General features: G+C 40.6%; 2 protein-coding genes across 3 annotated transcripts; one reads left to right on the top strand and one right to left on the bottom strand.

The window, feature by feature from the left end:
• The first annotated feature begins 21 nt into the window (after positions 1 to 21).
• Positions 22 to 14,385, top strand: tatdn3 (TatD DNase domain containing 3). 2 transcript variants are annotated; one of them, XM_080452358.1, is made up of 10 exons: positions 22 to 214; positions 1,360 to 1,392; positions 2,049 to 2,122; positions 4,790 to 4,874; positions 6,051 to 6,113; positions 8,555 to 8,664; positions 10,004 to 10,059; positions 11,091 to 11,203; positions 12,438 to 12,518; positions 13,868 to 14,385. In XM_080452358.1, the coding sequence occupies exons 1-10, from the start codon at positions 158 to 160 to the stop codon at positions 14,000 to 14,002; spliced, it is 807 nt and encodes a 268-aa protein (XP_080308484.1). In that variant the 5' UTR covers positions 22 to 157; the 3' UTR covers positions 14,003 to 14,385. The 2 variants fall into 2 exon arrangements, with proteins under 2 accessions (XP_080308484.1, XP_080308485.1); XM_080452359.1 differs by lacking the exon at positions 12,438 to 12,518.
• Positions 14,386 to 14,539: 154 nt separating this feature from the next.
• spata45 (spermatogenesis associated 45) lies at positions 14,540 to 17,211 on the bottom strand. Its single transcript, XM_080452364.1, has 2 exons — positions 16,612 to 17,211; positions 14,540 to 15,845 (listed from the first exon to the last, which is right to left on the bottom strand). Exons 1-2 carry the CDS (start codon positions 16,841 to 16,843, stop codon positions 15,820 to 15,822), a joined length of 258 nt encoding a protein of 85 aa, XP_080308490.1. The 5' UTR covers positions 16,844 to 17,211; the 3' UTR covers positions 14,540 to 15,819.
• Positions 17,212 to 17,743: the final 532 nt, after the last annotated feature.

The following is a 17,743-nucleotide window of genomic DNA, read 5'->3' as shown; positions in this document are numbered from 1 at the left end:
TCGTGCTGTTTTAGAGGAAAGGTTCCGCTTACTTTATTTTAACACATGCTCAGCTGAACACTTCAACTAAAACAATAAAGGTTTATTAGTTTACATTGTTTTAGTTGTTGTTGTTTTTTACCCCTCCTCCAAGTTCAAGTTGTTTAGTTTGTTTTAAATGGAGAATGGTTTCGTTGACTGTCACTGTCACATCTCTGCCCGTGAGTTTGAAGAGGTAAGCTAGCTGTTGTTGACAACAAAAACCTGTCAGCCTTCAATAGCAGGTTGTTTGTGAATGATAATGATACCGAAAATAGCAGATCTACAAGCTCTTGTGAGCTTGAAGATCGCCTATTTTCGGCGTGTGCCACCCGGTGTATGACCGAAGTATAAATCAGTCTTCTGTCCTCAACTAGCATTGAATCACAAGACGGCGGTCATCTGTCATCATGACAGTTTTGGATGAACTTCAACCTGGTGTTTGCATTTTCTCCATTTACGGTCCGTACATCTACATAAACGTTCAGATTTCAAATATAAAGTGATTACCTCATGGTCACGGATGTTACAATTATGTACGGGCCCTCAGAAGTACCTGTATAATCCGTATTGTTAAATAAAAAGCATTCTAATCCGATTGGTGGCCATTTTCTCCGCTTTCAACTACGTGACCCTATCGGTTGAGAGGTGTATTGCACTCTGATACATTACAACTCTATGAGGAAAATGGCCACCGATCGGATTAAAATGCTTTTTATTGAACAATACGGAAGATACGGGTACTTTTTAGGGCCCGTACATAATTGTATCATCCGTGGCCATGGGGCACTTTATATTTGAAATTTGAACGTTTATGTAGATGTACAGACCGTAAATGGAGAACGTGCAAACACTATTTTGAAGAGCAGCCAGACTTGTAATCAAGGCTAGTCCTAAACATGTCATTCACATGTTGTTTTCTTATTCTTGACTGATGCAGTTTAATCTCAGTTGTTATCCATTGTAGTTTAGCCTATATGTATATTTATTATATCAGATATTTATTTTATAGAATAAATGTGTTATAGGCAAGGCAGGCAAGGCAGTTTATAATTGTACAGCACATTTCAACAACAAGGCAATTCAATCTACTTTACACAGAACAACAAGCAAAGGAAATACAATTATACAATAATAATAATGCAGATGCATAAACATAACAGATACATAAGATAACAGATATGTATATGTTATTTTTTAATTGATACAATATTTTGTATTATTATTATTAATTCTGCTCCTACATTTTATCATTGGATTTTGTTTGAACGTTTGTGCTTTATGCTTTGATCAGATCAGAATAAATCAAATGAATTAACCTGTTCAATCCTCTGTCTGTAGGATCTAGAGGAGGTGATCCAGAGGACCACAGAGGTCAGTGTTGATCTGTTGTTCTGGAGGCTCAGGAAGGAGTCTGCCCTATAGACGAATCCACAGACGCGCTGCCTGTAGCTGCCTGTAAGCGGCCATTGCTGCGGTGTTGCGTCCGCGGAGCGTTGACACCGCAGCAATGGCTGCGCCCAGGGCAGCGCTCCGTGGATTCGTGTATACTGGAGTTACATCCTCTGGTGTTTTAAATCATTAAAGGGATAATTCACCCCCAACATGATTATTATTTCTATCCATTGGTCACCCCATGGAGACTTGAATTCATGGATATTTTTTAGGCTTTGTCGCATTCCTAAGCCGATAATTTGATAACCGGCAGCGGTTCCGGTAGGAGACGAAGAAGAGTCAAGAGTCTCCTTTGTGTCTCTAACCGGAACCACTGCCTACCGGTCCGCTGGTCATCAAATAATTTGTTGGGGTGAACTATCCCTTTAAGACCTGAGGCTGATAAATTTAGAAGACAAATGTCTTCTGTGTGTGTGTGTGTGTGTGTGTGTGTGTGTGTGTGTGTGTGTGTGTGTGTGTGTGTGTGTGTGTGTGTGTGTGTGTGTGTGTGTGTGTGTGTGTGTGTGTGTGTGTGTGTGTGTGTGTGTGTGTGTGTGTGTGTGTGTGTGTGTGTGTGTGTGTGTGTGTGTGTGTAGGCTGGGGTGCAGACCCTGGTTGCGGTGACAGAAGAGGTGGGTGAGTTCGAAAGAGTCCTCCAGCTCAGTGACAGGTCGGTACCGTTCATTCACAGTAGATGTCTTTGTGCTGTTGCTTCCTCTTCTACCTCTCTTATCTAGAACACTGAGTGAGAAGTGAAGAGTTCAGGCTGTTCCTCAAGGACACATGGTTACAACATGGATTGACCTTGCTGCTGTGGAACACAACAGTCTGCACCTGCTGTCTCGTACTCAATACCAAGACACACGCTTACAAGGCCCCTAACGTCCACCGAGTGACAGTCTATATCAGCAACACCTTTCTGAGCAGTCTGTCATTTCTCACCTTTTATTTGATGCATTTATTTATTTATTAGAGAGCACTCAGTGGTGGAAGAAGTCCCCAGATTTCTTACTTAAAGCAGCACTATGTAGTTTGGGGTATCAGTGGCCACTTTGGACACAAATAACATGGCAGCCATTATTACCCAAGATTCTCTGCAAGCATGTCCGGCGAGGACGCGCTGTGATTGGCCAGTCTTCACTTTGACTGGCAGTTCTGCCTTGGTGCCTTGGCAAATGCCAGGATGAAACTCATCAATGTCTCCCCTATACATAGTAATGCAGTCAAGCCCCCTAGCAGGGACCCCCCCTGAGTCTATACATTTATGGAAGGATGCCATTGCTTAAACATGTAACTTTATAATTTTGTGGGACATAATATGCTACATAGTTGTTAAAAGGTTACATATTGCTGTTATAAAAGTTGCAATACGACAATGTAGAAATACTGTTACAAGTAAAAGTCCTGCGTTCAAAACTTTACTTGAGTAAAAGTATTGTTAAAAAATATACTTGCAGTATCAATCGTAAAAGTCATATTATTATTATTAGTAATGACTTTAATGCATTAAATCACTTTAATGTTGCAGCTGGTTTTACTTTAATGTGTTGCTGAGTAGATTAACCTATACTAATACTTCATAATTTGTCAGTTAATGTACGGTATGCTTTGTATTCATAATCTAAATCGGCAAAGTAACTAGTAAATAATTGTAGTGGAGTAAAAAGTACAATATTTGACTCTGAGATGTAGTGTTGTAGACGTATCACAAAACGTACGTGTCACAAAATAGAAATACCCAAGTAAAGTAAAAAGTTCCTTCTTTCAGTTACTTCCCAGAAAGTTCCCACCAATTAGAGCACTTGCTTGCTTTACTTTCATAAAAATGTGCACACACTTGAGAGTTGTCCAATTCAACTTCTATTATTGGCCACTGGGCGGCTCAGTACAGTACTTTGGGGATGAGTGCCTTGCTCACAGGCACAGAAAGGTTAGTTGTTGGGAGAAGGCAGTGGTGGAAAGTTAATTTCCACAACTCAAAGTACATTTACTCAAGTACTGTGGTACAATTTTGAGGTATTTCTTTACTTTACTGGAGTATTTCCAAATTTCAGTACTTTTACTTCTACTCCACTACATCTCAGAGGCAAATATTGTACGTGTACTCCACTACAATTATTTGAAAACTTAAGTTACTAGTTACTTTGTAGATTTTGATTATTATTACAAAACCACTTCAGACCTATATACTTTTGCAATTTGAAAATAGCCTATCTACAAGCTTACAACGCGCCACAAAGTGACGCGTTGTGAGCTTGTAGATCTGCTATTTTCAAAGGATTTTTAATACATTTTATACATTTGAAAACTTGTGAAATGGGACCTTCTGCTTAATGAGTACTTTTACTTTTGGTACTTTAAGTACATTTTGATGCCAATACTTTTGTACTTATACTCAAGTAAATTACCGAACTTATACTTTTAACAAGTGTCTATTTCTACAATAGGGTATTGATACTTTTGCTTGTAAAAAAAACAGGTGAGTACTTCGCTGGGAGAAGGGAGAGTGTTTATCATTCAGCCATGTTTCTCCCTGCTGGTATACTGACATTCCAATAATAGGAGACATTCCAATCATCACAGACGCGCTGTTTCAATACCTCTAGTCTGCCGCCACACCCACTTATAATAACATAATACATAAGAATCACACACATGCTGTTTTGGGGAACTGGGAACTCTGCATCAATCATAACACTAGCATATTGCTGGGTTTTCTTTTGGCTTCCCGTGGTATTGGCAGTCGAAAGATGTTAAAAGATGAAATATCCACCTTAAAAATGTATAAAACTGTCTCACAAATCACAAATTAGGACTTGGTCATACAAACATTTTCAGTCGTGAGATTTTATTTTGCTTTAACCCCAGGGATCATCGCCATGCTGGCTTGTGGTGGACAGTTTTGACAAAATTCTATTTTTGCCATGGACATACAACATAGACAAACACATCAAGAGCTAGCCCTAAATGACCACTACAGGTCTGTAACTCTGAGTATGTACAAATGGAATGGTTTCATTTGCACACACTCAGAGTTATGGGGGTCCTTGAAAATAAAATGTTTGAGAACCACTGCACCAGTGGACTCATTAGGTAATGCGCCATACAATATATAGTGTCATAGTAAATCAGTGTCATACATATTCTAAAGAAAACCTGGAGACTGACCTTCAGTAATTGGGTGTTATGATCAAAATAAGAATATTATAATGGTGTGTAAAAACAAAATCAAACATTTGGCACAGACATGGCCAAGTCTTGCCACGGACACATGTGTCCGTCTACAGACATATTGATAACCTGATAACCTCCTCCACCCATCATTCACATACTGTAGGTACCCAGGTCTGGTGGCACCATGCCTGGGCCTCCATCCCCTGCAGGCCTGTGGGAGCCCAGAGCAGCGCAGCGTGAAGCCAGAGGTACATTATTTAAACATCCTCTCACCTTTCTGCTCAGCAGCTGTTTGTTTTCACTTCACTTCTTCTGGGAAACTAAAGAGAGAGGTAATGACATCTCTCTTTGCTCAGTGGTGTCCCAGATAGAGAAAACATTAGTTCTACACATGCAGGGTTCCTACTTACTTGTGGTGTGAAAACATTACAGCCTGATCAATGCCTGATTGTTTGGTTCGATGCTGATCACGTATTAGGAGAGTCCTAGACCTAGACCACTGATTATTACCGATGTTTTGACGTAAAATCAATTTGAAAACCGTTTTCTTTTAGAACATTTAAGTAACATTTATGTAACTTTTTTTTAATGAATGATTTTTTTTTATGTTTATTTATTTTTCCTTTCTTTTCACAAAATATTTCAACATTATATTACAAACAACAGAAAACAAAAATGGACAATTACATCAAATCATACAAGACAATCAATGAAAAAACAAAAACAAAAGAAAAACATACATTGGCATCGGCACTACTCTCCAGATTCTTCCATTAAATGCGGCAGATTATTGTTTTCCATATACTGTATAAAACGACCCCACACCTCCTGAAACATCTCTTGTTTGTCCTTAAGTATGTATGTGATTTTTTTCTAGAGGTAGGAATGAATGAAATTTTGTCCAATCTGTATGGTAGAGTATGTTAATACAATATAACGTATACAATTGAGGTGGTTGTATTTTGTCTCCCTTCTCTTCTATTGAGACATTTAGATTGTGTTAAAGGTCATGTCTCACCTAGACACAGGATCTGACACGAATTTTGACCTGATGGTCAAGATTCAATTTATCCCCTGAGCAAGCACTAAAGCAGGCAGGCTCTAGTAGCTCAATGGTAAAAATGACAGTACTTGCGCAGGAAAACTGGTTCAAATCCGGGGTAGAAGAGGAAAGTTACATAGTGCAGCTTTGCTATAATTATATTATAGTATATTAATTATATAATTATAATTTATGTATTATGTATTTTTTTTTAAAGGGAATTAACTTTGATTAATGAACAGGTAAATATAAAATACACACATAAACTGAACTTCATTTTATTGAACTACACATTCAGAAATGTCCTGTGATTCGCATTGTGATTTGTGTTCAAAAGCAAAGACAAAACAATATGCCAAGTAAACGTGTTGTCTCTCCCCAGGATCTGGAGTCTGCACTGCCACTCTTCTACAAACACAGAGATCGTCTAGTTGCTGTCGGAGAGGTAGGCAGTAACACACACACACACACACACACACACACACACACACACACACACACACACACACACACACACACACACACACACACACACACAGTTGCTCTATCTTCTGCTGATTGTTACAGAGTAGGAGGGGAGAGGTATTTCACCGCATTGTCATCTGTAGAAGAGTAAAGCCAACTCCATTGTCTAGATTAAGGACATTCAACAGACCACACCACCATCAATACATGTCATTGTCTGTTCACAGCTTTGTAGGGCTACAGCTATTGGTTATTTTCTTAATATTTACATTTAGTTTTTATATCAACAAATTAATGCCCTGTTTCACACTTTGAACAACAGTGTCACGCAGAAATAGTGAACATAGCTGATCTACAAGTACACAATGTGTAACATTGCTATTTCTGCTATTTTGTTGCTATTTGCTATCACCTATAATGTCAAGAAAAAAGGGAACAAATTTGAAATTTGACCCCAACATCTGTTATTCTATATATATATATATTTTTTAAATAATCAATTTCATCGATTTATATGATTAATTGTAGTTTGGTTTCCCCATTACTTCCCATTACTTTACTTTTCTTCATTAAAGGGTTACCAAACTTTCCTGAATAGTTGCCTACATGGGCTGCAGGCTTGGAAGTGTGCAGCCCCTGAATTGGGACACAGCTATTGACTCAGTGTTGTAGACCATAAGTGCCTTAAAACGTCATAAAGTTTACTGTTGGATTACTTATCTCGAGAAGGTTTCAAGTCTCTGTATGTTGATTTTCATATACTGTACTGAAATGAATGGAAAATCAAACAAACCATGGTGCAGTATATGCTTTGGAAAATGTCAACAAACACCAGTATGGTATGGGACTATGGGCCTTTAGTGATAACAGTTACACTTACGCACGCACGCACGCACGCACGCACGCACGCACGCACGCACGCACGCACGCACGCACGCACGCACGCACGCACGCACGCACGCACGCACGCACGCACGCACGCACGCACGCACGCACGCACGCACGCACGCACGCACGCACGCACGCACGCACGCACGCACGCACGCACGCACGCACGCACGCACGCACGCACGCACGCACGCACGCACGCACGCACGCACGCACGCACGCACACACACACACACACACACACACACACACACACACACACACACACACACACACACACACACACACACACACACACACACACACACACACACACACACGGCCCGACCGCATTAGTGAAACAGCACAAGACTGTGATGATCATTTTTGAGCATCAAGAGGATTAAACTTGTTAAAAGTCTGTCTGGCCTCCTAATCTTTTAGCCCTTGTCATGTAACTTCTTAAATCTCTCACACATAATTTCTCAGGCACACCGGCTGCATCGATACTATTTCCTTCACAGACTGTCCCATAAACACATCCCCATTCCCCTCTCACACACACAATTCCTTCTCTAATGACATAGAACCATCTAGAGACTGTCTTATCAAGTATATGAATGCACATTGCACACCCATACCCTCTCTCTCTCTCTCCCTCTCTCTTTGTCTCTCACTCGTTCTCTCTTTTATACATGTGCACACTTATCCTCTAATCCAGGGGTCTTCAACGTTTTCAGGCCAAGGACCCCCTAGCTGAGAGAGAGATGAAGCAGGGACCCCCACTATATTGTATAAAATTGTGTTTCAGATTGCCAAAAATAGCCGATCTACAAGCTCACAACGCCTCGCAGCGCGAGGCGTTGTGAGCTTGTAGATCGGCTATTTTTGGCTAAAGTTCTAGGTCAAGGTATATTTAAAAAAATCGTATCTAATCACACAAAGATTTGCCGGCCCCCCTGTAGTAACTCTGAGGACCCCCTAGGGGTCCCGGACCCCCTGTTGAAGACCCCTGCTCTAATCAGTCTAGATGCTTTCTCTGCTGTGGAATGTGTGTGTATTTGTCAGAGCAGATTGTGTGTGAAGGTTGAGACGGGCATTAAAGAGCTAAAGTCAACCAGCCTGGTCCCTAACCCTAATTATTGTTATTTAAAAATATTTGTGAGGTTTTTCCTTTTATTCAGATAGGATCGTAGGGTGATAGGAAACTGAGGGCAGAGAGGGGGGATTAACATGAAACACAGGTCTCTCTCTGGATACATAGGATTATGTCTGGGTGACTGGGTTCCATGTTTCGCATAGGAATGTGAGTGAGCGAGTGAGTGAGTGAGTGAGCAAGTGAATGAGCGAGTGTGTGTGATTAAATGTGATTAAATATAGGGTTAGTAGTGTAAAACCACATTAGACTCCCTATAGCCTCCACCCAAACAGTATCTGTGCATGTATCTGTGTAACATGTTGTGGGTGGTTACAAAACCATCAAATAAACCATTCCCTTTGGTTTCATATATTTGTAAGGAGTGTCCTTTTGTTCTGTGTCTCCCATGGTTCCAGATAGGGCTGGATTTCACTCCATGGTGTGCACCTACTGCCCAGGACAGAGAAGACCAGATGGCTGTCTTCATCCAACAGCTCCAGATCGCCAAGGAGCTGGACCTGCCCGTGTGAGGAATCAGTTTGAGCAATCAGTAGCAATATGAAATATTATTAGACTGTTCTAAACCACTGTTCTAACAAGACCAGGAGACCTGGTTCTGCCAGACCCCTAGTGGTTGAAATCTGAATGGCTGGGTAGGAAAAGGGGGACATACCGACCGACCGACAGACCGACCGACAAAGCCTCCTGTAGGCCGACCCCCTGGGTCTGGCAAAAATAGTTTTCTGAAGAACTTATGTTGCTATATATACAGTATATATAGCTAAAATCTAAAATGACACAGATGCTTTCCCGGTTTTAATGGGTTGAACATCAGTTTACTCCCACACCAAAAAAAAGACATGCATGTTGGGGCCATGAGGGCTTCACTGTAAAAGATCATGTGTGTGCACAGCTTTCAACCTATCAAGTATAAATATAAAGGTTAATACATCAAAATACATCTTCAGCCATATGAGTGCCAACCGCGATTACACGGTGATTACACAGTGTAACTGTATGCTGAACGTATATATAGAGAGTGATATTTATAGCGTATATTCTACGGCCCATGCACTGCCCCATTTCCACTAAATGTGAAGTCTAGGTGTCTCCGAGCCATTTCTGTGTATGTTCTCTATAAGATTGTTCAGTGCGAGTACAGGGATTCTGGCTCAGTCTCTGAGTTAAGGAACAAGTCGTTCCCAGCTCAGAGGAACTTTAGGGCACTGGTCCAAGACACAATTGCAATAGCTAAAAGTTGCTAAACTGGTCTTCCGAAATTGAAAGGCTGTCTACTGCAGTGGTTCTCAAGACTTTTCTTTTTTTTCTAACTGGGGACCCCCCAAAATAATCATATTTTAACTGGGGACCCGCCAAAATAATCGTATTTGAACTGGGGACCCCCCACCCTGACAAGCACTTGGAATTGTAGGAGTTGAGGTATCACATTTTGTTTGACCACAGATAAATATTGTGAAAGTAGCCGATCTACAAGCTCACAACGCCTCGCAACGCATTTGAAGTGTTCAAACTAGCAATATGTTCAGAAGTATCTTCCATAAATCTTAATAGTCTCGGATATTTCATATAAAAGCAAAGATTAAAGCCTCAATCTGTGATTTCTTCACCTGGTTGGCAGTATGTAGAACAGCAGGAACTGTATTACTAAAACATCATAATTTTACATATTGTGTTAATTATTTAGGAAACCATGCTAGTGTGGGAGGGGGGGGCTCCTTTTCATACTGTTTCACAAATCGCACATTAGGACTTACATTTTTGCTTTAATCCATGATGATGAATATTATGAATATGATAACGATGATGGTGATGATGACTCCTTGTCTCCTGCCCCCAATGCACAGGAACGTCCACTCAAGATCTGCTGCTCAGGTCACCATAGCAACCATGATAGAACAAGGTGCGTACAGTATGGCCAGGTGTGAATACGATCATCGTTCAGTTGTTCTCTTGGAGAGCTTCGTTAGAAGCTGAGAGCATGGCAAGATTGTAAGCGTGTATCATACCTGTTTGTACTCTGCATGGGGTTTATCATGGAGATGAATTTGGGTCCAGGCCTCAAAATCGATCTTTATAGGTCATGGTTGGTTGGTTGGATAAAGACGACTGGATGCATAGATTAATATTAACCACTTAAAGGAGAGATCCTCCTTTAAGTGTTATCTTTGATGTGTCGCTAATCACTCACCAACATTGAAAGGGACGTTGAGTTATTCCAGAGAGTCCCCTGTCGTCCAGTCTGACGACCCCCTCCGTGGCATAATGGGAGCCCGTCCGTGTAAGAGTGAAAATTGTCTATTATAACCGATGCAAAGTTAGTTTTTTCTCTACTACTGCTCATCGTGGAGTCTCATGATACTCAAACATGCCCTGAAAGTCGCGCACGAGCTATTGTTCGTGCAGAACGAGACGACGCTGGTTGCTTGTTTCTTCCACAGAACCTGGCGTCTGTGGAAGAAACAAGCAACCAGCGTCGTCTCGTTCTGCACGAACAAGTTTTCACTCTTACACAGGCTCCCATTATGCCACGGAGGGGGTCGTCAGACTGGACAACAGGGGACTCTCTGGAATAACTCAACATCCCTTTCAATGATGGTGAGTGATTAGCGACACATCAAAGATAACACTTAAAATGGGCGGATCTCTCCTTTAAGCCCTATATATTGTACTTTGTCATAGTGAAAATAGCTGATCTACAAACTCACAATGCGTCACGGCAATTTTTTAACATAGACATGTCCTAAAACAAAATTGAAAATTGCAGAAGATTTCTAAAAATATGTGACAGTTTTTGCTTTTTCGCCTATGATATGCCCCAGATAGATTGACATATAAAATGAGGTGCTTTATGCTATAAAATAACTGACAAAGATCAGTTCATTTATGTGGTGATTGGTTCCAGTGTCAGTCTAATTTCCTTGGTTCTCTCAGGTGTCACCAGAGCTCTGCTCCATAACTTTGCTGGGAGGCCGTCAGTGGCTCTGGAGGCTGTGAAGGCTGGATACTTCCTCTCCTTTCCCCCTGCTGTCTGCACCAACCAACAGGTATGTGTGCGTGCGTGCGTGTGTGTGTGTGTGTTTATTTGTTTACTTACGGTACAGGTATGTATGTGTTGCTGAGAATGTTTCTCTGAATAATACGTGTGGGTAGGGCTGAAGAAACTCAAATATGACTATTTTTGACCAAATACCTCGATATCGATATTGTGCCGACTATATCGTAGTGACGATAATATATATTTTTCTACATTTTTCAGAAATTGAGAAATTAGAAGATCTACAAGCTTACAATATAACACTAAAATCTAAAATAGGGCCTAAGTGACTAAAACTAGGAAAAGACAACATTTGCCATATCACAATATTACTACAAAACTCCCAGACTTCTTTCTGTAAGTCTTGAAGAGACCATAAAGTCCTGAGCCTTATATGTACACATTTATATGTATGCACTTACTGCACTTACTGAACTGGACTGTCACTCTTTGGCTGAGGACACCTACCAAAGAGCAGCAATAAAGTTAGTGTAAAAGCAGTATTTTAAAGGGTTATGATTGCCCATGTACTGTTTTTTTTTTGCTTGCTTGACATGAACTGAACTGGCCTTGTATAATGTTATTCTTTACCAGTATCAAAGAGACAGATTTCTGGACATGTATTGGGTTTGAGGTAGACACTCGCACACTGTGGGCTCCAGTTGTAGGATTTTTAAAAATGTTTTATTGCACCTGAGTGCTGCTGTGTGAGGTTTGGGGCTCTCGCCTTTCCTCAGACTGAAGTGAACACAAAGAGACACCCATGATATACAAACAACATGATCACACAATGCATCATCATGTTGTTTGTATATCATGGGTGTCTCTTTGTGTTCACTTCAGTCTGAAACGTCACAGCAGCACTCGGGTGCAATAAAATAATTCCTACAACTGGAGCCCACAGTGTGCGAGCGTTCTCTTTCAATTTTCATGTTATATTTTTTAGCTTAGCCCCTGCCCAAATGTGGGTGTGGATGTGCATGTCTCTCCTCCCTTTATATTGGGTTTGAGGTAGGACGGGGCCATACAGTGATATTTGATATGATGATTTTATGAGCTTGTAGATCGACTATTTTTGCTATTTTTGAAAACATTTGGAGAAAAATAATGATATTGTCACAATATCAATATTGAGGCATTTGGTCAAAAATATAATGATATTTAAGTTTGTCCATATCGCTCAGAACTAGTTTGGGGATTACAATCAATCTAATTACTGATTGTGATTATTACCATCATGTCAGAGAGCCAAGCTGATCAAGCAGATTCCATTGGAACACATTTGCCTGGAAACGGACTCTCCTGCACTGGGACCTGACAAGCAGGCAAGTCTTTTATCATTATTATAAACCATATCACATAATAGATTACAGTAGAATATTATATTGTACTGTTCTACTGTATACTGCAGTGGTTCTCAAAGTGGGGTCTGGGGACCCCCAGGGGTCCTTGGGGAGGTCCCCAGCTAAATCTGTTAATATAGCATCACAATCATTTTAACCACTTTATCCATTTATACATTGGCTGTTCAGAATTAGCAGATCTACAAGCTCAAGCTGCGAGCTTGTACATCTGCTATTTTTGAACATACTTGGAAAATATAAAAAATGTTATGTTTTCAACATAAATCTTCTCTTCTGGGGGTCCCTGGCACAAAACATTTTCAGATGGGGGTCTGTGGCCAAATACATATCAATTTGGGGGTCCTTGACTTGCTTGCTTGACTTGACCATAGCTTTAGAAGACACGGTAGATACTATTTTATCAGGGCAATACTGGCTGTCTGAGTCTGGCATGTTGAACCAATTCACTATGCCACTCACTATGCACTTGACATTTCTGCAGACCATTTTCTAAAGCATACTGAATCATGTTAGATTTTGGAATAATTAACCGATTTAGCTGCATGGTTTTAAAGCTGGTCGTTTGATATTGGTTAGTAAATCAATCTTTCCTCCAGGCTATAGGCTTGTCAAATCAATCCGGCTTTGAAATGCATCAAAACACAAACAATAACTTAATTGACTTAAACAAAATGCAGTCAGTTTCTGCATGTTGATTTTCATATCATCCAATCTAATGTATCTCTACATTTTTATCCCGCGATTTTGTAACCCTTATTTTTTCACCCGGTGCCAATTTTCTAAGTGATCCTAGGCTATACACTCCCCTCACCAGCCTAGGGAGGCCAGGGCCGAGCTCATGCCTCCTTCAATGCATGAGAGCCAACTGACCTTCTTATCACCTGACGGGGGAGTTTCCCTGGTAGGACGTAGTGCGTTGAAGTAACACGTTATTCCAACCAGTTCCTTTCCCCTCCATCAGGCACCCCGGCTGTCATGGGGGAGGCGGTATAGCGACCAGGATTACTGCATGTTTTTGTTAGGGTATTAACTACCCTGAGAGACACGGGGAGAACATGTCAATCTAATGTATTTTAGGCATGTGGCATGTCTTTATACGTAGGTGAAAATGTTAAAACAAAGAAAGAAAAGAAACTCAAGAATGTTCTACATTTTTAAAAACATTTTCAAGTATAAATTAGGTTTTAAGTGGATAATCCTGCTTGGATTGGACATTATGTTACTGTGCTGCGCATTGGATGAAGGTGTTCTTCTTTAAATGGCAGCTATTGATCTAATAGTATCTGTTTCCTGTTTGACCTGTTCCCTAGGTGAGGAACGAACCCCGGAACATCTTCATGTCGTGCCAGTACATTGCTGACGTCAAGGGCGTGTCGTCCCAAACCGTTCAACAGGCCACCACAAACAATGCATACAGACTGTTCCCCAAGGCTAGGAAAATGTAACACAATCGCACTTTATTAATATTAACATACAGACACAGTAACACACACACACATCCATCCTTCCATTACTTGACCGTTGTTTACACAAAGTTAGGTGGCAGCTACTGGGAAAAAATGCTGTTGGTGTACACAATATGCCAAGTATTTTATGCACATTTGATGATGCTCTATTTTATTCTCTTTTTGCTATTTTTTGCACTGTTTTCTGTAAATCTTTTTACGATTTCTATCATTATTCTGTTGTTCTGCTGATGCTGCTGCATTGTCTGAAGGAAGCCAAACCAAAATAAGTTTTACTCTTATGTACCTGTACACGAGATGTAACAATAAAGAACAACCTTGAACCTTGGGGGATACCGAGGCGTTCTTGGAGATATAATCCACCCCCCCATCTGGTCCTTGGTCTGCCCCAGGGCCACGTGCCCAGAGGACCTCCCTACCTAGGGAGACTTCCAGGGAGCATCTGTACTAGATGTTCCTTGGTCTGCCCCAGGGCCCACGTGCCCATGCCCAGAGGACCTGCCTCCCTAGGGGGAGACGCGCAGGGAGCATCTGTACTAGATGCCCGTGAGATTGAGACTTGATGGGGAAACACATGGATGAATGAACTGATGGTGAAGAATAACTGTTACCAAGTGGGATTGTAGATCGGCTTAAAGGTAGGGTAAGTGATATTTTTTGGTTAAAACAAAGTATTTTGTTAAAAGGTTAAAGCACTATATTCTGATAGTAATCATTGCTATAGAGTGTTTGTTCGGTAACAGGAGTCTCCCCGTCTCTCCAGCTCTTCAATAAACAGAAAATACATTTTCCGGTAGGTGTCAAAATCTCAGCCAATCAGGAGAAAGTACCAATTTTTAAGCTTCATTTTTATAGTGTTCCAGTTCCAATTTTGTCTGCTCATTTCTTAGTGTCATCACTAACAATTTCACTTGTTTAATCTATATCCTGATTGGATAAAATTGGAAATGAAACTGAAACGAAAATGCATTTGTTTTATAAAGAGGAGACTCCTTTTGAACAAACACTCTAAAGCAATGAGTACTATCAGAATATAGAGCTATTTAACACTTATTTTAACCAAAGAAAATCACTTACCCTACCTTTTAAAGTCAGTGAAAACCCTTAAAAATTTCAGAAATGGACCAGGCGGCAGGCTTGCAGGAAAATTTGTTATTTTGTTCCAGGCCTGGATAACATAGGTGAAACTACAATTAAAGAAAAGGCAACTCAAAACTCAAACAACATAACTTTTTAACAGAGTGGTAAGGTGTCAGCCTCTACCCATGACAGCCCATACTTATCTGAGCTGTTCCCTTTATATAGTCTACTCATACTCCACCCGTGGCCATCTAATCAACCAACCCCAGTGCAATAGCAATCCACCCAAGATGCTCCCTGTGTATTAATCAGCTCTTCGGGCACCACACCACACCCCACACTACACAGTTATGCTTCAAGGCAGCTTCCCCATAACAGCATCTGTGCAGATAAGCAAAAGCATATTAGAATTCCAGTCACAGCAGAATGCTGTGCACTTTCTGTGGGACTGAGAATCTAAACGTTTTAAGCGTACATACACAGCATAACATACAATGAATGTGTACTGCTGAACTTTAGGAAATGTGTCTGTCTAGGCTGCTCTGTCACAATGGCATTGTTTTCTTATTGTATTGCTTTCATGTTGTAAATTAGTAAATTCTTTTTTAAATACAGGAATTTCAAGTATGTTGTCTTCATATAAATCACTCACCTCAAACAAATTGTGTTTGAGGTGAGTTTTGTCTGATGAATGGGATCCCATGGTCTGTGAGAGTCTAGACCAGGTGGGCTCTGTGATTGTCTGAAAGAGAGAATAGTAAGAGTCAGGGTTAAACCAATAGACAGGGTTAAACAAATACAAATTGGATTGGTATTTAAGATGGGTATCAAAGAAGCAGTGTCCTCAATACCTCATACCTGTCTAACTACTTCTCCAAAGTGAGTGACACCCACAGCCACAACACCAGAGGAAGTGACTGCATGATTTGGTACCACTCACATTTAGAACAAACATGGGAAAGTTCTCATTCTACTGCTCTGCCACAAAAATGCGGAATGCCCTGACACACCATCCATCAAAAGATCACTGGTTTCTTTCAAAAATTGGCCTGAAAACACGATCTATCAGGAGACCACAAGGGGAGGTGTCATTCACTGCCGCCCCGCTTAACCCATTTTAGACCTGAGGCCGATTCTAAAAACGCCTTCTAAATCCTGACCTAAGTTTTCTGAAAAACGTACAAAAATATATATATACTGTACATAGCAACAAGAACCCCAAAAAGGGGTTCCCGTCTTAAAAGGTATAGTTACAAATAGGGGTTCCCGCCCTAAATGGGTTAACATAGCATCATGATCATTTTAACCACTTTATCCGTTCATATGTTGGCTATTCAAAAATATTTGGAAAAATAATTAGAACATTTTGAATAGTTTTTATTTTTTTTTTAACACAAGTCTTCTCTCCTGGGGGTCCCTGGCACAAAACATTTTCAGATGGGGGGGGGGGGGGTCGTGACCAAATACATTTTGACAGTTACCACTGGGTTAAGAAAGAAGGTTCTTACAGCTCTCTTCATAGTGTTTCCTCTCCACGTGCTTCTTGGTGACCGGCTTCTCCGTCCAGGCTGACCTGGGTTGTGGTGCGACAGTCTTCTGGGAGCTGTTCCGGAGGTGGCACCGGAAATGTCTCATCTCCCTTCTCTCCAGGAACGCTCTGCTGTCGGTCTCCACCTGGCACCACGTCTCCCTGTGCAGGTTCATCTCACAGACGGCGGCTTGCTCGTTAGATTTGGACATGACGATCCCAACTATTTGTGTGGTTATTTTTGGTTGTTTATGTTAGTTGTATCCAAAAGCTTTGTGTGACACTGACTGTGTAGGATTGTCACAGTGTCCTGAAGAGTGCTTTGATGTCCACTTCGTTTCCATGGGTACAGTACAGGAAACCTGAGGAAGTGCCGTGTCACCAGATCACCCAGAGACATGTGACCGGTCACCAGCACAACCACAGTGGGATTTCACATGTATTTAAAATACAGCTGCTGTTTATAGTCACTGTCATGATTCACTATTCTTTACACATTGAAATAGGCCTAAAAGGTAGGTAGGTATGGGTATGAAGGTAGGTAGGTAGGTAGACAGAGATAGATGGATGGATAGATAGATATAAAATATGATCAGTCATTTTAACATTTACAGTATTTAGCCTAATGTACAGTCTACAGTCTGTACAGTCAAGTATATGGGTAATAACATAGTAATAACATGGATCTTTTAAATGTGTGTGTGTGTATATATATATATATATATATATATATATATATATATATATATATATATATATATATATACACACACATACATACACACACACACACACACACACACACACACACACACTGTAAAAAACGTTGGACCTTCTACTTACTACTGGAACTTACTACTGCATTTAAGTGATTTACATATATAGCACGATGCGTTTCGCCGTGAGCTTCGTCAGGTGCTGTATAAATCACTTAAATGCAGTAGTAAGTTGTCCATCTCTGTTCTCTGGAGAGTGCAGTCCCTTATGGAAGGTCTATCCTCTATTTACAGTTTATATGCCTGCTGACTAGACTTGCACCTCCTACAGGGTTTTTTGGATGTGCAGGAGTCCTCTTTTATATATATATATATATATATATATATATATATATA

This window comes from Gymnoscopelus braueri (assembly GCF_963280865.1).
Source record: "Gymnoscopelus braueri genome assembly, chromosome: 16".
Classification (NCBI taxonomy): Eukaryota; Metazoa; Chordata; class Actinopteri; order Myctophiformes; family Myctophidae; genus Gymnoscopelus; species Gymnoscopelus braueri.
The sequence above is the reverse complement of the archived record's forward strand: the minus strand, read 5'-3'. Positions and strand labels throughout refer to the sequence as shown.